At 43.5% G+C, this 23,979-nt stretch overlaps 1 protein-coding gene across 2 annotated transcripts in view; it reads left to right on the forward strand.

Moving 5' to 3' along the window:
• The window catches only part of PLCXD1 (phosphatidylinositol specific phospholipase C X domain containing 1), a 94,532-nt gene extending 71,304 nt beyond the window's left edge, over positions 1–23,228 (forward strand). The window contains exons 2-8 of one of the 2 annotated variants that reach the window (XM_075334321.1): positions 577–716; positions 2,511–2,640; positions 5,119–5,255; positions 11,678–11,803; positions 16,454–16,609; positions 19,351–19,531; positions 21,762–23,228. In XM_075334321.1, the coding sequence (XP_075190436.1) occupies positions 624–716; positions 2,511–2,640; positions 5,119–5,255; positions 11,678–11,803; positions 16,454–16,609; positions 19,351–19,531; positions 21,762–22,027 (1,089 nt within the window). In that variant the 5' untranslated portion in view covers positions 577–623 and the 3' untranslated portion in view covers positions 22,028–23,228. The remainder of the gene's footprint in view (positions 1–576; positions 717–2,510; positions 2,641–5,118; positions 5,256–11,677; positions 11,804–16,453; positions 16,610–19,350; positions 19,532–21,761) is intronic. The other variant, XM_075334320.1, reaches the window with a different exon arrangement.
• The last annotated feature ends 751 nt before the right edge of the window (positions 23,229–23,979 follow it).

Genomic DNA, 23,979 nt, shown 5'->3' on the forward strand with positions numbered 1-23,979 from the left:
TCACACTGCTTCGACGGCTTCTCCTGATTTGAAAATGCCGGCCGCTCATTATTCAATCTCGTATTCCCTGCTTTCCCCGCACACCGGCGCCTATGATTAGTTGCAGGCAGACACGCCCCCACGCTGAGTGACAATCACAGCCGCCGGTGGGCGGGTCTATATTATGCAGTAAAATAAATAATTACAAGAAAAACGGCATGCGGTTCCCCCCCAATATTGATACCAGCCAAGATAAAGCCACACGGCTGAAGGCTGGTATTCTCAGGATGGGGAGCTCTACGTTATGGGGAGCCCCCCAGCCTAAAAATATCAGCCAGCAGCCGCCCGGAATTGCCGCAGCCATTAGATGCGACAGTCCCGGGACTCTACCCGGCTCTTCCCGAATTGCCCTGGTGCGGTGGCAATCGGGGTAATAAAAGGGTTAATCATGGAAGGCGTCTATGAGACACCCCCAATGATTAACCTGTAAGTGAAAGTAAATAAACACATACACCCAAAAAAATCCTTTATTTGGAATATAAGACAAAAAAACACCCTCTTTCACCATTTTATTAAAATCAGCAAATACCCCTCCAGGTTTGACGTAATACACAGAGGTCCCGAGATGCTCTCAGCTCTACTACATGAAGCTGACAGGAACGGCAGTAGAACACCGCATCTATCAGCTCCACGCAGCAACTGAAGGGAGTCGCGGTGTCAGCGGTGACGTCACTGAGGTAATGCCGGGTTGTGTGCGGTGAAGATGCATGCAGGGTAGTGCCGGCGTGTGCGGTGATAATGCGTGCGGTAGTGCAGGGGTGTGCGGTGATGATGTGTGTGAGGTAGTGCCTGCCTGTGCGGTGATGATGCGTGCTGGGTAGTGCTGGCGTGTGCTGTGATGATGCGTGTGAGGTAGTGGCTGCCTGTGCGGTGATGATGCATGCTGGGTAGTGCTGGCATGTGCGTTGATGATGCATGTGAGGTAGTGCCAGCCTGTTCGGTGATGATGCGTGCTGGGTAGTGCTGGCGTGTGCGGTGATGATGCGTGTGAGGTAGTGCCGTTATTTGTGCAGTGATGGTGGGGTCTCTGTCTCTGTCTCAGCATAACAAAAAAAACAAAAAAAACGGATCTGTCGCATCAGTTTTTTTACAATCTGAGACGGATCCTTTGCATCAGGCACAAACCGGATTGTGCCTGATTGGAAAAAACTGAGGTGTGAACTTCGCCTAAGGCTGCTTTCACACATCCGGTTTTTGCCATGCGGCACAATACGGCGCTCTGCAGGAAAAACGCAACCGTTTTTTTGCCTCCGGTTGTGGTTTTTCCTGCATAGACTTACATTAGTGCCGTATTGTGCCGCATGGGCTTGCGTTCGGTCCGGTTTTTGCCGCATGCGGCAGATTTAGCCTATGCGGCGGCCGGATGGAACGGTGCCTGGCATGTTTTTTTGTCCAGCAAAAAAAACCGCATCGCGCCGCATCAGGCCGATGCGGCACGATTTGCAATGCATGCCTATGGACGCCTCATGCGGTTTTTTCCACTGCGCATGCTCAGTAGCCTGCTGCAAGCGGTAAAAACCGGATGGGCCGCATGTAAAAAACTTATGCAAAGGATGCGGTTTTGTCGCCGCATCCATTGCATAGGTTTTAGAGCCGGATTGGCCGGCTCTGCAAAACCAGAGGTGTGAACTTAGCCTAAGATGCAGCAGCTCTGCCAGGCAGGAGATCACGTGGACGGTAGCTGATAGAAGCATTGGCAATGCTTCTACCTTTGCATATTACCGGCCAGTGCTGTGCACCTGCAGGAGAGGAAACAAGTGGTAAGTACACACTGTCTTCTCCCCAAAGTCCTGATCTACTGTGGTGTGTGCCTGCAACATTGAGAAGCAAACACTGCACACACGATAGATCAGGACACAAACACACGGGAGTCAGAGAAACAGCTAGAGGAGCACAGGCTCCGGGCCGGAGGAGAGGGAGGAGGGGGGAGGGAATCAGCGCTGGGGACATTCATTACTGCAGCAGCAGCAGCAGCACAGAGACTAGCGCTCTGTAATGCTCAAGACACGTGTTAGGATGGTAGGAGGGAAAAGCAGCGAGGCGGGGAGAGAGTGGGTGGGCGGAGCCACGGGATACGGACCTCCCGCCCGTGGCAACGGGACAAACTCTGCAAAGCGTGATAGTCCCGCTGTATCCGGGATGGTTGGGAGGTATGCTTTAGGTTATTTAGGAAAATCCTGGTGATTGGTTCGGTTTGAAGAGTGGACACCCTCATCAGAGTGGTCCATAGAGGGTGTAGGGAATCAGCACTGGTCGGTCATGGCAGGGACGCAGTAAAGAAGCACTCACCGGTTTTCAGTCCATAAAGGTCCCTGTTTTATTCACACTGATGACAAACATAAACACAGTCTTACTGCAGACGGGAATACAAAAGGAAAAGTCCAACTTCACAAACCGCATATCATAAGTCCCGTACTCTGAAGTATTGGTGTCAATAAGCTTCTCTGTATTAATTATTATTATAATTTCAGTTCTATTACAAGTTCAATATGGAAAACGTTTTACAAAAATGCAACAATCAGATTGCTGGAAACCAACAATGGATGTCCAATCTGTGTGAAGAACTGTGGGATATTCCCCTGTATGACCTCTCAATCCCAGGTATTGTTTTGTCTATAACTGGTCTTTGGCTTCATTTTCCTTCTATCCTCTAGTTTCATTTCCTATTTATTATGCTGATAACCTAGCTTTTACAGCATGGTAAAAACACACCTCAGCAGTTTTCTGGAGTATTTTTACCCATGGAGGAGTACATAATTTGCAGGAACTCCAATTTGTAATGTATAGCAATAGGAGCTTCCTAGTTATGCAGAAAAACATTCCTATAGCTTGTAACAAAGTTTCAATGCGTAAATAGAAAATTGAGGTATGAGGAGTGAGATTTCTGGTGTAGATAATGACACAGCTTGTCATGAGTTAGACGAGCCGTGGCATCATGCCCCCACTGGTCCCCTCCCACAATCCCTCTGCCCATTTTGGCAAAGCTGACTGAAACTGGCTTAAAAACATCAAAAGTTGCAAAATTTTTGCTCAGTGCCGAGTTACGTAAAAATTCTGTCTTCAAAGCAATCTAATACAAAATTATGCTGAAATTGCTTTGATGAATTGGGGCCTTACGCCGCATATGAGCTCCCTATTTTTGTCATCACATTAATTTTTACGTCCTTTAATAAAATTTTGCATCAGTTTTATTACTACTCCGGAAGCTGGATTTTTCTTTCTTCTATTGGACCCTTGCACTGCCAGAGTGTTATCCTTGCATGCCGGACTTTGCCCCAGTTGAGCTGGATCACCTTTTTTCCTTCCTATGGAGGCAGGTGCCTGTTAGGAGAGGGGAAAGTATGGTAAATCCATATGAGGCCTTAGGGACTTGTATAATGGGCTTGAATAGTGGCCTATGGCCTAAATGTGAACCTCCTGTAGGTCTATGTAGTCCGCGCAGGTGGGTGGAGTGCAATACATGAAACCTGTCTAATTACATTGACAAAATGCCTGTTAGACCCTGCCTATGGCTGGGTCTAACAGGCCACCATACCTAGCACTCCAGCAGGTCATTGTTTGACCTCTGGGTGCCATGACAACCATCGACTACCAGTGATTTATTTGCAGGGGTGCTGATTGAGCCTCCTCACTCTCACAACCTTCTAAATGCTGTGATCACTATTGATCGCTCCATCTAAAAGGTTTAATCAGCTAGGGGTGAGGTGCGTGCAGCCCTGGGTGTTACTGCAGGAGTTCGCTGTCAGCTGAGCTGGGGTCTGGTGGTGATCGTGGAGGGAAGTGCTGATATTTCAGCAACTCCCGCACGATCATGTTGTGATCGGTCAGTCAGATTGACTAACCAAGAGTATAGGGACCCCTCATCTCTTCCCATGCCAATCAGCTGTTAGTTACCACTGTTGGCTCAGAGCTGTTACTGTGTTTTTTCACACATTGACAGTTTAATTAATGCCTTGATGGACATTGCACATCATGATGATGTGGGAACTGACAACTGCTTATGACACACTATGTCCATCATTGGTCCTTAATGGGTTTATCAATAGATTTTACAATAATAATGTCCTCAGTTGGATGCTTTTTTAAAATAAAAAAAAAAATGTTAATGTGGTGGGATAATCATATATAAGTGCCCTTGCTATGTACTGTGTAATGGCTGTGTCTGACCATAGAGGAACATGGTCTGATCATACCACATCTCCTCAGCAGGGGAGGAAGTAAAACAGTATACAGATATTACAGCATGGGATTGCAAATTATGATTTTTTTTAGGTAAAAAAAAAAATGTAAAAAACAGGCAGGGAAATATTTTACCTCACGAAAAGAATCAGCTATGGTCTCTTGCATGACTATACTTTTTGTGTGTGTGTGTGTGTGTGTGAGATCACTTCCTTTTTTCAAATCTGCAGATAAGGAAAAACTAAGCATATGTCATATAGTTGCTTTAGTAAAAGTTTGAGCTATCAAAATACGAAATTTATTTAACTCACAATAAATGATGTAAAGAAATAAGTTGAAATGGCATAATTAACGTCTTAAAGGAAATCTGTCACCACATTTGAGTTAGGTAAACCATTAATATGAGTCTCACATCTCATTCCTTGTTGCAGAGAAATTGTCTTCTATGACTATGTTAATACGCTCTTCCAGGCTATGGGGTAGGGTGTTGTAGGGAAGAAAACGCTGTCTCCTTACTTCATTGTTCATTGTCATATCTTTCTGCTCAGCTCATCATTACCATGTCCCTGTGGCATTGGGTGCATGACACGAAATCTTGCGCTTGCGCATTCCATCTCCTCAGTGTTCTGCTCTTCCAAAGACACAGACTTTACTTTCCTTCAGCATAGGTGTCGGCCAGTCACTGGTACTTGCGCTCGCCGGAGAACACCGGTGTATTAACTTACAGACTTATCCCATGTGTGCAGGTTAATACTAAAAGTATTTGAATGTGCGCTTTCACTTTAAAAGATGAAAAACAGTCTGCATGAATAGAAACACAATTAAAAATAATTCGGAAAGGTTGTCATTTTGTAGCTATTTTATCATTAATTGTTTTTTTATTTGCTGTCTTCACTTCAGGGAGTCATGACACCATGACTTATTGCCTAGATAAAAAGTCACCAGTCGATCCTAGTTCTCCTAAGCTGCTTCTCTTTTTAGAGAAATATGTGCCTAGTATCATACGTGCCATTATTTTAAGATGGAGTACTACACAGGTATGGAAACACAATTGATTTTTATTGCAATACTTTTAAAGAGGTTATCCTATTTTTCTTTGTTTTAGTGTGTTGTGGCAATTGCGAATATTACAGATATTAGTATTACACTACTCAGATACTAGTATTACAAATTCAGTACAACACAGCCAGTTTCAGTTGCCCAACCTGACAGCAAATATGTATTTTAAGTAGAGATGAGTGGACTCGCAGATATCCAGGACTAGCTGATCCCTATTCTTTTTTTTAAAAAAAATCCACATCCATTCCAGAATCTGGTCCCCATATAAGTCTAAGGGTATCAGAATCCGGAGATTAAACATGGTGATAGAAGGGATAGGGGAATGGGAGCAAGCTCGCTGTATTTACCAAGGCTCCGGCATGGCTGCCTGCTCCCAGGCCAGGACAGCCGGTGGGCTGGGGAAGCAGTGTAAATGTCTGCGGATCAGTATCATGTAATAGGTGTGTGTTGAAATGGCGTCAATCCTGGAAGGAGCCCGTACACGCTAGCATCTACTGTGAGCCTAGAATGTATGGGCTCCTTCCACGTTAGTGAGCGTGATTTGCTTGGTTGGTAGGTGTCGCGATGTTTCCTCTCGTCCACTATAATCATGCAAGGGGGGCTTTGCACCCCCCTTGCACTCCCTATTTGGGGTTCTTACCCCAGACCCCAATTCTCTTATAAACAACTCCATGCCCACTTGGACTTAGAAAAATAATGTTTATTCTGGCTGAAAACATCAGACTGCATTTTGAACACGCCCCTAGCGTGTTGAAATTATGTCATACCTAGAAAGAGCCAGTACATTCTAGCATCTACCATGAGTATTGTGGTATAAAAATAAATAAAAAAAACAATGGGGTAGAGTCCTCCCTTATTCTGATACCCAACACAGATAAAGCCCATGGCTACAGGCTGAAGCCTTGAGTTGTGCGCCTATCTTGGATGTGTATCAAAATAAGAGGAACTGTATGCAACTTTTTTTTTTTTTAATTATTTAAATAAATAATTTAAAAAAACATTGTGCTGTCCCCCCCCAATTTTGATAGCCAGCCATGATGAAGCCTGACAGCAGAGGCCTGGCATTGTCAGGCTGGGGAGGTCCAGCCTAAAAATATCAGCCTACAGCCACCCGGAATTAGATGTGACAAGCCCGGTGCTTTACATGGCTCTTCCTGATTACCCTGATGTGGTGGCAATAAGGGTAATATAAGGGGTTAATAACCGCCCACAGCTGTCACTAAGTCCTAGATTAGTGATGGCAGGCATCTATGAGACACACTCCCATCACTAATCTGTAAATGAAAGTAAATAAACACAAATGCCGAAAAAATCCTTTATTTGGAATAAAATACAAAAAAGCCCCTCTTTCAGCTGCACTTGGACCTGCAGGTCCGACGTAATCCATGCAAAATCCCACGATGAATCCAGCTCTGCTACATCTGAACCTCACAGTGCGCGATCATGGAACATGAATGGCCGCTGTGAGCGCCAGCGAATGAATCAGCCACAGAAATCAACGGTGACATCTCTCAGGCTAGTTGCGGTCACAGCTTGAGTCCTCCAAATGTGACCGCAGGTAACCTGACCTCAGAGGACCTCTGATGACCTCATTAAACTCAGTGAACTTACCTGGCACAAAAAAATGCGTTTTTTTTTTGCCAAGAGACACAGATTTGGTGCTGAAGATTTTACACCATATCCCTGCACCCATTCTACACCTCCTGGGAAAAAAATCGCTACCACATCACATCTTATGCGGTTTTAATGTGTTCTTTTGCAGGGAGGTGTAGATTGGGTACATGAAAATAGTGTCAAAATTTTATCACCAAATTTGCATCTCTAGCCCAAAAATGCAAAAAAAAACAAATGTGTTTTTTTTCTGCTAGGTAGTGCAAATTTGATGCTGAAATCTGGTGCAGACATTTCAGCACTACATTTGCACCTCCTGGTTGAAAACTGCATCAAAACCGCACAAAAAAAATGCGTAAAAATACATGTTTTTTTTTCCAGGAGGTGTAGATTGGGTGCAGGAATATGGTGTAAAAATGTCATCACTAAATTTGCATCTCTTGGCAAAAAAAACCCTGTGGTCTTCTGCAAAGAGATGCAGGTCTCACCTGAAGTGAGGTCACTGACTTTACTGAGGTCAACTGAGGGCAGGTTACCTGCTGTTACAGGTGGAGGACCGTAGGAACCTCCAGCTGTGACAGCAAATCACCTGAGTGACGTCACCACTGATCGTGGCTCAGTCAATCTCTATCTGCACTCACAGCAGGTAGTCATGCTATATGGCCGCTCGCTGTGACTTACATGTAGCAGAGCTGAATCGTCGTGGGACCTTGTGTGGATTACATCAGACCTGCAATGGTGTTTGAGGGGTTAATAAAGGGATGAAAGAGGGTGTTTTTTGTATTTTATTCCAAATAAAGGATTATTTTGGTGTTTGTGTATATTTACGGTACTTACAGATTAGTGATTGGGGGTCTCATAGATGTGTATACTTTTTCAAGGCACTGTATTAAAATACACTCCAATCTAAACAGATGGCACTTGCCATGACTGTGCTCCTAATATGCCTTGTACTATATACTGCAAAACTGTGCACTGAAGTTTATAGTATACCGTAAGTGATTAGACAATCACAGATTCAAGTCACCTAAAAGGATAAAAAGAAGTTTTTAAAAATCTAAACATTTACAATGCTTGAGAAAGGTTCACACTATGGATTGTAGGAGTTCACTCACTATGGCAGCGCTTGAGGTGGGCACAGGCACGAAGTTACTTGGTGCAAAACAGGAAGGTTTGTTATAGTGCATAAATGTTCATCAATAAACAGCCTCCAATTGGCACAAAGGTATAAAATAAACAAAACAGTCCATATAGCAGATACGGATTCACAGAGCAGGCCTACCTGTGCAGAGTTAGGCTATGTGCCCATGGGACCTTGTTTCTGCGGATTTTGCCTCGGAAAACCTGCGGATTTTTCTGGATTTTACAGATAAATCCGCAGGTTTTAGCATGTACAGTCACTCCCCATGTTATCCTATGGGACATGGGGAGTACTGTGTCCACGCTGCGGAAAGTGCAGCTGCCGACCATGCTGCGGATTTAAGCATCCGCATGCATAATTGCATGTCAATTATTCATGCGGAATTACCTGCGGATGTCCCGGCCCTCCGCTATGGAGATAAGAGGCCGGGACGTCCGCAAGTAAGCCACATGAATCTCCGCATGTTTCCCGCAGCTATTCCGCTGTAATCTAGCAGCTAAAAATAGCTGCGGACGCCGGCGGGCAGCTGCTGGAAACATGCGATCGTACCTGCGGATACATCCGCAGGTACGAGCGCCCCTGGGGGCACATAGCCTTAATGTCCAGCAGATAAGTGACCAGTGGATGAACATCCAGCTCTCACTTCAGGATCACCAGTCTCAGGGCTTCTCCCAGCTGCATATCAGGTGTCCACAACAAAGCACAGTATGCTTCCCCGGCTTCTTCCTAGCTCCAAGACTGCCCAGACTAAGGGGTACTTTGCACGTTGCGACATCGCTAGCATCGGCTAGCGATGCCGAGCGCGATAGTACCCGCCCCCGTCGCACATGGGATATCTTGTGATAGCTGCCGTAACGAACATTATCGCTACGGCAGCTTCACACGCACATACCTGCCCTGCGACGTCGCTCTGGCCAGCGACCCGCCTCCATCCTAAGGGGGCGGGTCGTGCGGCGTCACAGCAACGTCACACGGCAGGCAGCCAATAGAAGCGGAGGGGCGGGAATGAGCGGGTCGTAAACATCCCGCCCACCTCCTTCCTTCCGCATAGCCGGTGGAGGCAGGTAAGGAGATGTTCCTCGCTCCTGCGGCTTCACACACAGCAATGTATGCTGCCGCAGGAACGAGGAACAACATCGTATCTCCTATTGGTGCGACATTATGTAAATGACCGACGCTTCACAGATCACCGATTTTCGACGCTTTTGCGATCGTTTATCGGCGCATCTAGGCTTTACACGTTGCAACATCGTTACCAGCGCCGGATGTGCGTCACTTTCAATTTGACCTCGACGATATCGCAGTAGCGATGTCGCAGCGTGCAAAGTACCCCTTAGGGCCGAATGTCCAACATTAGACTTTTTTCCTTTGGTCATCAGCAGACTGCTTCAGCTGTTAGGCTATGTGCGCACTTAGCGTTTTTACTTGCGTTTCCGCAGCGTTTTCAACTGCAGCGTTTTAATGCCAAAATGCATGCGTTTTGATTTCCAAGCAAAGTCTATGAGAAATAGGGATTTCTTGTGCACACCATGTTGTTCAAAACGCTGCGTTTAATTTGCATATTTTTGGGCACAAACTCAGCGTTTAAAGAAGCAGCATGTCAGTTGTTTTTGCCATTTGAGCTGCGTTTTGATAACATTTGAGTCAATGAGAAGATGCAAAACGCAATCTACATCAAAATTCCAGCGTTTTACATGCTTTTTGGATGCAGAAAACAAGCGTTTTTGACAATTTAATTGCATGCGTTTTTGACATTATATTAAGGACATGATATGTCCCTTTACACACACACAGTCCGACAATTAAAATTATGAAAAACATTAATTTAACGTTATTTTATACATAAATATTAACAAACATTTATCATTTTAATAAAATCAGCTATTTTGTTTATGATTATAATCTTGATAGTTATCATTTTTTTCCATTTTTTCATAGTGTTTGAATGTTAAAACTTTATTTAGCAGTGTATTTGTCATCAAAACGCACCTGACTTTAAGCAATGAAAAAGCATGTAAATCGCGGTAAAACCGCGGCCAAAACGCGATAAAACCACAAGCGTATTTATAGCGACTTAAGCAACTTTAGCAAATACCATTTCTGCCAAAGGGTGCGTTTATAACTACAACTACGTTTTTCGCTGCGGTTTTGCATGTTTTTTGGGTGCGTTTTTGGTCTAAAAACTGCATGACTTTGCTTCTCCAGCAAAGTCTATGAGTTTTCATTTTTGCTCTCCGCACAGTACTTTTTTTTTTTTTAGCTGCATTTTTGAGGTGAGAAAAAAAGCGCAACATGTCAATTCTTTTCTGCTTTTTTCCGCCCATGCATTGCGTTGGAAAAATGCAGGAAAACACAGTGAACAAAAATGCAGCAAAACAAAGCCAAAAACGCAGTAAAATGCATGCGTTTTTACCGCTGTGTTTTTGCCACGGGTGTGTTTTTGTGGTCAAAAAAAGATGCAGCGTGCGCACATACCCTTAAGCTGACTTGTGCAGACTCCACTCAGACAGACTCAGTCTCAGCCGCCACGTGCAGCTCCCTCAGATGTTTGAACGTGGTCTTATAAAGCTCTTAATTAGATAAGCGGACCCGAACTTTAAAGTTCAGTGTTCGTATCGAACACAGACTTTACAAAAAAATTAGTGTCCAAGTTCAGAATTCGAGTGCTTTACGTATGTAGACCACTAACTCGAGCATCGCTGTGCTCGGGTACGCTCAGTGCTCAGCCCCGTGCGAGCCGCTCGCAGTGTTTGAACGGCTCTCACCTGGGGGTCACAACAGCGTAATCGGATGTAGAGTGCACGGAAAATAAAACAATGGAGAAAAAGCCGCCCTCCCCCAGAAGTGATCTATTTATGGAGCCCCAAACTGCCAATCAGTGACTTTCAATGGGGTTCAGGTCAAGTCCGAGTCCAGAAGTAGCAAGACCCAAGCACTCAATAAGAGGAAGAGAAATTTTTTTTGATGCAAGTGTTTTTTATTATTAACAACCGACAAACTGCAAATGTGAACCCTGACATATAGCAACAACCAACGTTTCGGCTTTTACACCTTTTTCAAGATAGTTGCCTGTAAAGGTAAAGACATATAGTGAGTATATACAAGTGCAGAAACAGTATTATATACAAATATATACATAATGCGCACATACTTAATATATAGATGCTAGGTCATACGGGTCAACTCTGACAACCGTCAAGGTAGAAAAAGATGGAGGGCATCACATTTGTCAGTATGCGGTATCTAGTGTATATAGAATACATACATAAAATGAAAATAAACCCATGTTGAGAAAATGAGCACAGGAGAAATAATCCACAAAATGATGACTCAGATAAAAATAGCATACATGTTAGCATGGGGTGAAAACAGTATTACAGTACCTCCTGCTCCATGTAAAACTTCACTATGCAAGTGTAAGTATACAAGTCCGAGTCCAGAACAGAACTTTATCTAAAGTCCGGCTGAACCCGCAGAACCGAACATCTACGTGTCCGCTCATCTCTACTCTTAATATCTTTATGTTAATCTGTTTTTTGTTACCAATGTTAACTTTTTGGAAATAAATGGATTTATCCTTCATCACCTAATTGTTTTGTATAATATATGATCATATAACATTTCCAGAATAATCTTTGTGTTTTATAGACTTTAAGCGTCACTGAGCAGCTGGATGCAGGAATCCGATACCTGGATCTCCGAATAGCTCACAGACCCGATGTCTTCTCGAATCTGTACTTTGTACATGGCCTTTATACGTCCCGGACTGTAGAAGTAAGACAAGCTGCAGTTGTTCATGTTTGTCAATTTTAAAACTTAAAAAAGTTGCCAGATTTTTGCCCAATGTGTCTTTTCACAACCGCTTCAGCCAGCTGTGTCCAAAAATAGACAAGGCTGGGATGGACGTGGTGTTGCCCGCTCATCCAGTTCATGACGAGCTGTGGTGTACCTCGCACTACAAATATTATTCTAATCTCTGACAGGAGCAAGATTTGTGGCAAGGCATATGGAGGTGCACACCAGTCTTAAGATGCACCTGACTCATCAAGAGGCATTCACTTCTTAATGAATCAGGCCTCTCATATTGTTGCGTAACTAATGCAAATGGAGGCAGAGGGAGACCATTGATCATTAATTTATGAGGAGTATTTGGGTTACATTATGTGTTTGTTTTTAAGATGGGAAAAAATGCAAAGCATGCAGCGCTTTTTCGTTCATTATAAAAATTGACATATAATGGAACCACTGGTCCCCCAAATACGGCCAATGGGGTCCTTCAGCTTCCATTTGCATCAGTTATGCCACAGATCCTTTTTTGACATTTAGGCTGGGGCCACACAGGGATTACTGCGATCCCCTCACATGACACTTGGCTCACGCTGGCAGTACAGCAGAGCCGAGTGTCATGCGAGTGTCTCTGCGACTGAGGTCTGGCACTGAGGAGGGGCGGGCCGGCGCAGAGGAGGGGAGGGATTTATCTCCCTTTCTCCTCCGTAGCCGGCTATTGCCATTCTCGCACTGCACTCACGGTACACCAGTGTACCGTGAGTGCAGTATGATTTTTTTTTCTCGCCCCATTGACTTGAATGGGTGCGAGAGAAACAATGATCGCATTACAATCGCAGCATGCTGTGATTGTTTTCTTGGTCCGGTTACGGCTTAGAAAATAATCGCTCATGTGCGCTGACACACAGGCTAATATTGGTCCAAGTGGAATGCGATTTTTTATCGCACTCCACTCGCACCGTTTTTCTCGTCGTGTGTCTTAGGCCTAATTCTATTTGTTGTTAAAATTTGATGAAAAGGAATGTCCACACAGATGTAAATGTTCCCTTATGTGTATAGATCGGTTTAAGGCTATCTTCCCACACGGAGTATTCGGTGAGTTTTTGATGTTGCACATTTTCTGCTGCATTTCTGAACCTATTATGTAAGTTACAGTGCTGGTCAAAACTATTGGCACCCCTGCAATTCTGTCAGATAATACTCAGTTTCTTCCTGAAAATGATTGCAATCTCAAATTCTTTGGTATTATTATCTTCATTTAATTTGTCTTCAATGAAAAAAAAAAAATATTTGTCATAAAGCCAAATTGGATATAATTCCACACCAAACATAAAAAAGGGGGTGGACAAAAGTATTAGCAATGTTTGAAAAATCATGTGATGCTTCTCTAATTTGTGTAATTAACAGCACCTGTAACTTACCTGTGGCACCTAACAGGTGTTAGCAATAACTAAACCACACTTGCAGCCAGGTGACATGGATTAAAGTTGACTCAACCTCTGTCCTGTGTCCTTGTGTGTACCATATTGAGCATGGAGAAAAGAAAGAAGACCAAAGAACTGTCTGAGGACTTGAGAATCCAAATTGTGAGGAAGCATGAGCAATCTCAAGGCTACAAGTCCATCTCCAAAGACATGAAAGTTCCTGTGTCTACGGTGCGCAGTGTCATCAAGAAGTTTAAAGCCCACGGCACTGTGGCTAACCTCCCTAGATGTGGAAGGAAAAGAAAAATTGACAAGAGATTTCAACGCAAGATTGTGCGAATGGTGGATAAAGCACCTCGACTAACATCCAAACAAGTTCAAGCTGCCCTGCAGTCCGAGGGTACAACAGTGTCAACTTGTACTATCTGTCGGCGTCTGAATGAAAATGGACTGTATGGTAGGATACCCAGGAAGACCCCACTTCTTACCCCGAGACATAAAAAAGCCAGGCTGGAGTCTGCCAAAACTTACCTGAGAAAGCCTAAAACTTTTTGGAAGAATGTTCTGTGGTCAGATGAGACAAAAGTAGAGCTTTTTGGGAAAAGCCATCAGCATAGAGTTTACAGGAAAAAAAAAAAAAGAGGCATTCAAAGAAAAGAACACAGTCCCTGCAGTCAAACATGGCGGAGGTTTCCTGAAGTTTTGGGGTTGCTTTGCTGCCTCTGGCACTGGACTGCTTGACCGTGTGCATGGCATTATGAAGTCTGAAGACTACCGACAAATTTTCCAGTATACTGTAGGGCCCAGTGTGAGAAAGTTGGGTCTTCCTCAGAGGTCATGGGTCTTCCAGCAGGACAATGACCCAAAACACACTTCAAAAAGCACTAGAAAATGGTTTGAGAGAAAGCACTGGAGACTACTAAAGTGGCTAGCAATGAGTCCAGACCTGAATCCCATAGAACACCTGTGGAGAGATCTCAAAATGGCAGTTTGGAGAAGGCCCCCTTCAAATCTCAGGGACCTGGAGCAGTTTGCCAAAGAAGAATGGTCTAAAATTCCAGCAGAGCATTGTAAGAAACTCATTGATGGTTACCGGAAGCGGTTGTTCGCAGTTATTTTGGCTAAAGATTGTGCAACCAAGTATTAGGCTAAGGGTGCCAATACTTTTGTCTGGCCCATTTTTGGAGTTTTGTGTGAAATGATCAATGATTTGATTTTTGTTTCATTCTCTTTTGTGTTTTTTCATTGCAAGCAAAATAAATGAAGATAATAATAAAGAATTTGTGATTACAATCATTTTCAAGAAGAAACTGAGTATTATCTGACAGAATTGCAGGGGTGCCAATACTTTTGGCCAGCACTGTATGTTACTTGCATTTTTAAAGATTTTTTTTTTACATGTGTTTTTATCACATTTTTGATGTTGCAGATTACCGTATTTTTCGATTTATAAGACGCACTTTTATTCCCCCAAAATTTGGGGGAAAGTAGGGGGTGCGTCTTATAAGCCGAATATACGGGGGGGGGGTATATATATATATACACTGCAAGGTCCAGGGGAGGTGGGGGCGCTGCTGGGGGCAGGTGAACGCTGATCTTGATCTCCTGCTCCCGCTCATATAATATGCACAGCCGATGTCCATCTCCGGTGGTGCTGAAATCGCACCGCAGTGACGGGCTGGGGGAGCGATGCATATTATATGTCCCTGCGCCCCCCCTGTGATGGCACATGCACCCCCTGTGTTAGATTTGGCCCCCAGGCTGCTGCTCATTCTAAAATAAAAAAGCTTTACTTACCCCCTCCAGCGTTTCTCCCCGGTGTCCCTGCTTCCACTGTGATCAGGCACGCAGAGATCTCAGTCTGCTGTGCCGATCACATGACCGGCACCAAGAACCAGGAAGTGGAAGAACAGAAGCAGGGAGGGAGATCAGTGCTGGAGGCGGTAAGGAAAGAGTGTTTTATTTTACTATGGGCAGCAGCCTGGGGGCGATATCTAACACAGGGGGACTTGTGTGATCTATATAGGGGCCATGGGCAGCACTATGGGGGCGATATCTAACACAGGGGGACTTGTGCGATCTATATAGGGGCCATGGGCAGCACTATGGGGGCAATATCTAACACAGGGGAACGTGTGCAATCCATAGGGGGCCATAGGCAGCACAGGGGAACATATGCAATCCATAGGGGACCATAGGCAACACAGGGGAATGTGTGCAATCCATAGGGGACCATAGGCAGCACAGGGGAATGTATGCAATCCATAGGGGGCCATAGGCAGCACAGGGGAATGTATGCAATCCATAGGGGGCCATAGGCAGGACTGGGTGAACGTGTGCCATCACAAGGGGGCTATATTCAATATAAGGGGTCCATATCCAGATTAGGGGGCTAATTTTAGGATGGGGGCTATGAGGGACATATACCCTATATAATTTGTTAGAGGGACACTGGCATTATAAGATGGACCCCATTTAACATTAAAAAAAAATTTCTCTTTTCCTTCACCAAATTCCGGCGCGACACCATGTGGATACAAGCGGGTACTGCATGACACACACGGCATATTAACGCGCTTCCACTGTAAATAAATGAACTGTACTACATTACGGACGGATTCCGTTTGCGTCAAAATAGCGCAAGTGTGAGTGGGGCCTCAAAGAAGAAGTTACAGGTCTGAGAGTCAGAAATCTTGCATGTTTTTAGATGACTAAATGCTTATTTTCCACCATAATTTGCAAAAAAAACTTGCCAAATCAGACAAGGTGATTTTCTCGATTTTGTTTTCTCATTTTGTCTCTCATAGTTGGGGTCTACCTATGATGTCAATTGCAGGCCTCTCTCATCTTTTTAAGTGGGAGAGAACTTGCACAATTAGTGGCTGACTAAATACTTTTTTCCCCACTGTATGTGTTTTTTCTGTTTAAATTTTCCACATCTGATACAGTCCTATGAGAAAAACATAAAACGCACAAAAAGATCAGCGTTCTTGCTAGATAAATTGATATGTTGCAGGATAAAAAAAAAACAGTGGGCATGAGCTTCCTATAAATCCCATCTACTTTGCTGGAAATTAAAAAAAAATCTGCATTTTTAGCGCAGCGAACATATATAGTGCAAAAAAATCATTGTGGGAATCTAACCTAAAATGAGAAAATATAAGTTACTTAAGTGTATTAAGCAAAGCTAAGTGATTGTATATTTTTATTCTAGGAAACTCTACAGGAGATTGCTGGCTGGTTAGGGCGGAACCCTAGAGAGGTCCTCATCCTGGGGTGTGATAATCTACAGTCCATGTCTCCAGAGCAGCATGTGTATTTAATTAACTCCATACACAGGATATTTGGAGTCAAATTGTGCCCCAAGCAAGTATGAATATTAAAATTAATCCTAAACTTGTAGATGTTGTATTTGGGAGCTTCACTGCTAAAAGTCTGGGTAAAATGTAGTAAAGTACTGTAGATCAAGAAAAAGCATATTCAAAATGAATACTGCATACAAAACAATAGAGGTCAAAATGTTCCAATTTATTTTTTATGTTTAGGATGCAGTTAATGTTTTCCTGATGCAAAATACACAGGTGTGAATGTGGATCAAGGCTGCTGTTATATTGGCACATTTTTGCACTCAAATTACCTGTAGTTCTGCAGAAGAAACTTAAACTAAGGGTACGGTTCCACTTGTGTATAGCTTCCAATGGGAGAGCAATCGGAAGTGATATGCTAATGACCCTCTGCTGCGATCGTCAGCCATGGCTCATGCGATCAAGGGAGGGAGCACTTTCTCCCCATCTCCTCTACTGCCTGTCTCTGCATAAATCGCATTGCAGTCGGAGAATCGCTGCTAAACTCAGCATGCTGCGATTCATTTCTCAGGCCAATATGGCATGAGAAATCAATCGCAGATAGACACTTCCCCCATAGTTTTGCACTGGTGCGAGTGCAGTCCGATGTTGGATTGCACTTGTCCTTGCAAAACGCAAGTGGATCAGTACCCCATCAAGATCTGTGGTGATCTATGACCATGTATAGCACCTAGTGATGAGCGGAATTCCAAATACCCGGGATCAGCGGGTCCAACTTGGTTAAAAAAGAAAACAAAAAAAAACTATTCGGGTCCAGATATCTGGCCGGACGCCAGTCCCCATATAAGTCTATGGGGACCCGAATCAGGGGCTTAAAAATGGTGGTAGAAAGGATAGGGGGATTGGAGCAGGCATGTTATACTTACCGAGTCTCTTATGGTACATGCCTTCTATATTGACCTCTCCTTTTCATACTGGACCCCCTCTTCATACTATCTTCTTAAACTGAAGAAAAAACAAAAAAGCTAGCACTAAATGTGCACTACAGCACTAAAAAATTCCAACTGTACTTATTATAAATATGAGATTTTTGGCAAAAAATTGCAATTTCTTGAGCCACCCCGCCACTTCATGGCAAATCTCTGTTGGGGCAGTCCTAACACTAAAATATTTTTATAAAATGTGCCAAACGGCCTCACATATGGAATAGTAGAACTGCTCTTAGCAGCACTCACCTGGTCTATTTCAATCCCGTACCCATGACTGAGTCATGGTTGTGGGCGGGACAGGTCCAAGCAAATGCTGCATGAAGTAAATAGCCTGTGGACAGGGCCTGATGATGAGCGGATTTGCAAATACCCGGGATCAGCGGGTCCAACCGGGTTAAAAAAAAAACAAAAAAAAACTATTCGGGTCCGGATATCTGGCTGGACGCCGGTCCCCATATAAGTCTATGGGGACCCGAATCAGGGGCTTAAAAATGGTGGTAGAAAGGATAGGGGGATTGGAGCAGGCATGTTATACTTACCGAGTCTCTTATGGTACATGCCTTCTATATTGACCTCTCCTTTTCATACTGGACCCCCTCTTCATACTATCTTCTTAAACTGTATCCTCTTGTATGGCCCAGTCTCTATTCTGTGACCCCTCCTCACACTATCTTGACCCAACATAATGTCCCCAACTTGCTCTGGCCTCACACTGCCCCCCCCCCCTATGCTGCTCTAAATCCAAACTGCCCCCCCACACTACTCAGTCTACTACTCTCTATTCTGTTTTCTCATACCATACTGTCTCCTCACTACCTCCTCACACATCCCCCCTCAGTCCTGCTATTGTGTCCACACTCATCCCACCCACTTGCTCCCCATACTGTGCTCTCAAATTCCCGCCCTCACTCTAAATACTGTGTCCTCAAATTTCCCTCTTTAGTTTCTCCCCATACTGTATCTGCAAACACACCGCCACTCCCCCTACTGTGTCCATATACATTCCCCTCCATACCATACTGTGTCTGTATGCCAGTATACATTCCCCCCACCATCTCTCCCCATACTGTACTGTACTCAAATTCTTTCTTTCCTTTCTTCCTCTAATTACAATAAACTTTAGTGCCTTCAGCTCCGCTGGAGCACTTACCACACCAAACTTCTGCCGCCTATACGGCACCGACAGTTAACATTAGCAGTGTGATCAGCTGCTCTGACCCGGAAGTGCTGGCGGTCAGGACTTCAATTGTACTCATGCTTGAAAGACGCGAGTACAATTGATCACTGGGAGCTGACGCACTGCATGTTTTCTGAGCCAGCTATCATCTTGACACCTGGCTCAGAGACCGGCCTACTCCCACTAGGGGGGATGGCAAAATGCAGCCATTGTGGAGACACCTCGGACCACTGCATCATGCGGCCTGACTTAGGCCCCCTGCTCCTTCCCAGATATGCCGCGGATTAAAAGGTATCTGTTAACAAGTTTTTGCTATATATTCTGAGAGCAGCATGGTGTAGAGGCTGACACCCTGATTCCAGCAACGTATCACTTGCAGTTCTGTGTGCTGTCACCATTCTTCCGGTCATTAACTCAGATGCTCAAAATTGTTAGTTCAGGAGGTACAAATATTTTTTTAAAATGATACAATCTTCCAATTCTCTACATGAAAGAGTTGCACTTTCCACATTGTAATAACACTTTTTAGCTACTGCATAGCGCAGAAGTATGTTGTCCAGACTAATGTGAACTTCAAGATGAATCCTTGTAAACATCTGTCAGAATACTGTATTTTGATGAAAATTGGCTCCGTTTTCAGGAACGGCCAACCCTGAGGAACTTATGGAAGAAAAATTATCAACTCATTGTTTGCTATGATCATCCCATGGCACTGATATTTGAATATCTGTGGCCATCTATGCCATACTGGTGGGCAAACACAACTAATACAGACTCTTTGCTCCACTTCCTGGAGATGAAAAAACACATTGGACGCCCAGGTATCTGGTTCTTCATTTCTAGTTTTTAGACTGGTTGCAAATTGCATTGATTACTTGTCGTCTAGATGTCAACCTAAAGAGACATGTTGGTGTTTCCAGTATTTTATCTACTGTACGCTGACATCTTTAGGCAATATTGCCCCACATCCTGAAATCTTTTGTTTTCCATGGTTTAGCAATATCCCATATACATATTGAAAAGGCTTTCTTTAAGTTAATCGAGCGGTTTATGTGGCGTAAGTAAACCAGGTGATTAATACGTTATCGGTGAGGGTCCGACCATTGGGACCTACACCAATATGCAGAACAAGGGACGTTTATCCCCATTAGGCTGGACTCACACGAACGTATGAAAAAACGGTCACATTCTCATCTAGGAGAGTAGGACAATTTTTTCTCAATTGTCATCCGTGTGCTCTCCATCTGCAATAAGTTTTTTTCTCAGCAGCTATTAGTCATTTACAGTCATGTACAGGAGCATTTACAGTGTCCTGTGCTACAATAGTAATATATCCATAAAAACGGACGTCACTCGGATGATTGTGCGCCATGTTTTTTTTTCTCGCACCCATTGACTTACAGTACAGACCAAAAGTTTGGACACACCTTCTCATCTCTAGAACAATTATAAAGAGGAGACTTTGTGCAGCAGGCCTTCATGGTAAAATAGCTGCTAGGAAACCACTGCTAAGGACAGGCAACAAGCAGAAGAGACTTGTTTGGGCTAAAGAACACAAGGAATGGACATTAGACCAGTAGAAATCTGTGCTTTGGTCTGAGGAGTCCAAATTTGAGATCTTTGGATCCAACCACTGTGTCTTTGTAAAAAAATGAACAGATAGACTCTACATGCCTGGTTCCCACCATGAAGCATAGAGGAGGAGGTGTGATGGTGTGGGGTTGCTTTGCTGGTGACACTGTTGGGGATTTATTCAAAATTGAAGGCATACAGAACCAGCATGGCTACCACAGCATCTTGCAGCGGCGTGCTATTCCATCCGGTTTGCGTTTAGTTGGACCATCATTTATTTTTCAACAGGACAATGACCCCAAACGCACCTCCAGGCTGTGTAAGGGCTATTTGACTAAAAATGAGAGTGATGGGGTGATACGCCAGATGACCTGGTCTCCACAGTCACCAGACCTGAACCCAATCGCGATGGTTTGGGGTGAGCTGGACCGCAGAGTGAAGGCAAAAGGGCCAACAAGTGCTAAGCATCTCTGGGAACTCCTTCAAGACTGTTGGAAGACCATTTCTGGTGACTACCTCTTGAAGCTCATCAAGAGAATGCCAAGAGTGTGCAAAGCAGTGATCAAACCAAAAGGTGGCTACTTTGAAGAACCTAGAATATAAGACATATTTTCAGTTGTTTCACACTTTTTTAAATATTTCATTCCACATTTTTTATTTCATAGTTTTGATGCCTTCAATGTGAATCTACAATTTTTAAAGTCATGAAAATAAAGAAAACTCTTTGAATGAGGAGTGTCCAAACTTTTGGTCTGTACTGTATATTGGCGAGTCTCGGATGATTTCGGCAGCAAATCGCAGCATGTTGTGACTTTTCTCTCATCCAGAGTCTGTATGAGAAAAAAACTGACTAACTGCTCTCTCTCATTGACTAACCTCCCTTAAAATGGACCTGTAGTGCACATGCTCAACTGCAGCTCCATTCATTCCCTTATATAGTATTGTGCTTGATTAACGGTATATGCACACATTAAGTATTTGCTGCAGAAATTCTTATATCAAAAAAAGTGCCTCGTTAGAAAAAAAACGCTGCATAAAAACACGCGTGTGCCATTTTGATGCATTTTTTCCAACTCATTAGAATGGGTGAAAAATGCTGCAAAAGCGCTGAAAAAATTGACATGCTGCAGATTAAAAACTACTTCCAATCTTCAAGAAAAAATAAGCAATAAGTGCATGAGACATCAGAAATTTGATTCTATTTGCTGAGACAATAAAATGATGCATTTTTCATGTCAAAAACTCAACGAATAAACATTCCCTAAGAGCTCCAGCTGTTCTATCAGCTTGCAGGGCGATAGAATCTCATATGATGTGCTGCGGTAAAGGATGTACGGGGGGGTGGGGGGTGGGGGGGGGGTTTGGAACAGATTGTCTGGTTGCTATGGATATATAGATATACACGTAATATGGTGTACAATACAGTATTTAATTTTTTTTTTTTTCATATCCTAAATGTACCGTATTTATATTTTACAGGAGGATTTTTTGTGGCTGGTCTTAATTTAACTGAGAACGGTTCTTATATCTTAAAACATCCATTTGGTTCCATGAAAAAGATGACTTTGCCTAAACTTCCATTATTGTATAAGTGGGTACAGGAGCAACATCCGGGCGGGAGCGGAGATGCAACCAATATTATTGCCGAAGATCTTATTGGATCTGATGACTTTGTTTCTGCTGTGATTAAGCTGAATATGAAGCTTGTGGACAGAACGCATGCACTGCTTAGCTACAAGACTTGAAATATTGTAGGTGCTTTGCAATTGTAAAATTTAACTTTTCAGGTAAATACGTATGGACAGCAATACCACCTATACTTAAAGGGAAGCTATCATCAGAAAATGATCCATTGTTTAGATCAGGTTTGTGTGTGACATATGTTTTTCTCTAAACTTTTAGCAATTTTATTACTTTTTTTTTTATTAACATCTCACAGTTTATATTGAAGATAGAAATCCTGTCATTTTCACACTAGCCAATTGTTTTTGCTTTGTTTTTTTAGACTCTTACCTTCCTGCTGTTTCAAGAAACAACATATGTACATAGTCACACTGGTCGAATCCTGACCTTATCTTTTGTATTGAAGTGTCTAATGAACATGTGCAAAGGTCATTGTGAAGGGAGGGGCAGCAGGGTCAGCTGTGATTACGTCTATCATCTGCAGCAGGGGTGGGCAATTAATTTTCCTGAGAGGTCATATAAGAGACTGACTGGCGGGGAGGGGTGAATAAATATGGCTGAAATTAATTCTGCTCAATATTAAAATTGACATATTATTATTTTATATTAATTGTATCACTTAATATTGAGCAGAATTAAGTATGCTGATACCCTCTATACCACACAGTCCCCCATATAAAGTGTGGGCCCTCACATAGCTCTCTACATACAGGATTAGCCCTCACTCAGCACCCTATATACCATATGAACCCACACATGGTCCCCGATATACAGTATGAGCTCCCTCACAGCACCCTACACACAGTATGAGCCCCCACATACCCTTTCTATATACAGTATGAGGTCCCACATAGCCCCTTATATACAGTGCCTTTAAGTTCTTCCCTCCTAGTTTTGACATTCACAATCAAGCCCCAATTTTCAAATCTGCCATGTCACCTTATGCTGTAATAACTTGTGTATTTTGTTTCCCATGAAAAACTGTACTTTGTCATAAATTTATGAATAATGTAAAATTTACAGAAAAATTCTAAAACTTGCCAGTTTTAAAACTTTAAATTGTTATGCCTTTAAACCAGATAGTTGCACCACACAAAAAAAAGTTATTAAACCCCATGTACTGTTGTCTACTTTATATCAATCAGTTTTCAAACGTCTTTTTATATTGTTAGAATGTTATGATTTAAAATTTTAGCAGTAAATTTTTAGATTTTCTTTGTAATTTCCAAAACCAATTTATTTTTTTACCTTCATTTAAGGTCCAGTCACACTAAGCAACTTACCAGCGATCCCAACAACGATAGGGATCGCTGGTAAGTTGCTAGGAGTCAAAAATAGCAACAAAAAGAGGAGCTAAAAACTCCCCCAAAAATGTATTATAAAATGTACTCACAGCAAAAAAGGGCAACCAGTCCAGTTAGCCCAGGCCAACACATCTAATGCACAAACAGGATGCAGACAAGCCTCTCAACATGATGGACACTTCACAGGTGCAAGATAAATTGCACACCAGTGGCGCGCATAGGGCACTGTTCACACTTGTATGCGCATGGTGTCCAGCCAGCAACCTATTACCACGCCCTTACTATTAGATTAGGCGGGTTACCCGGACACTACACACTGCAGCACGCAAGGGACAGAAATTCCACTATGCAGGGCCGTATAAGTTGCTAGGAGGTTGCTGGTGAGATGTCACACTGCGACGCTCCAGCGATCCCACCAGCAACCTGACCTGGCAGGGATCGCTGGAGCGTCGCTACACAAGTTGCTGGTGAGCTCACCAGCAACCAGTGACCAGCCCCCAGCGCCGCGTGGAAGATGCTGCGCTTGGTAACTAAGGTAAATATCGGTAACCAACCCGATATTTACCTTGGTTACCACCGCACGGAGCTACACGTGCAGAGAGCAGGGAGCAGCGCACACTGAGCGCTGGCTCCCTGCTCTCCTAGTTACAGCACACATCGGGTTAATTACCCAATGTGTGCTGCAGCTAAATGTGCACAGAGCAGGGAGC

This window comes from Anomaloglossus baeobatrachus, chromosome 2 (genome assembly GCF_048569485.1).
Source record: "Anomaloglossus baeobatrachus isolate aAnoBae1 chromosome 2, aAnoBae1.hap1, whole genome shotgun sequence".
Lineage (NCBI taxonomy): Eukaryota > Metazoa > Chordata > Amphibia > Anura > Aromobatidae > Anomaloglossus > Anomaloglossus baeobatrachus.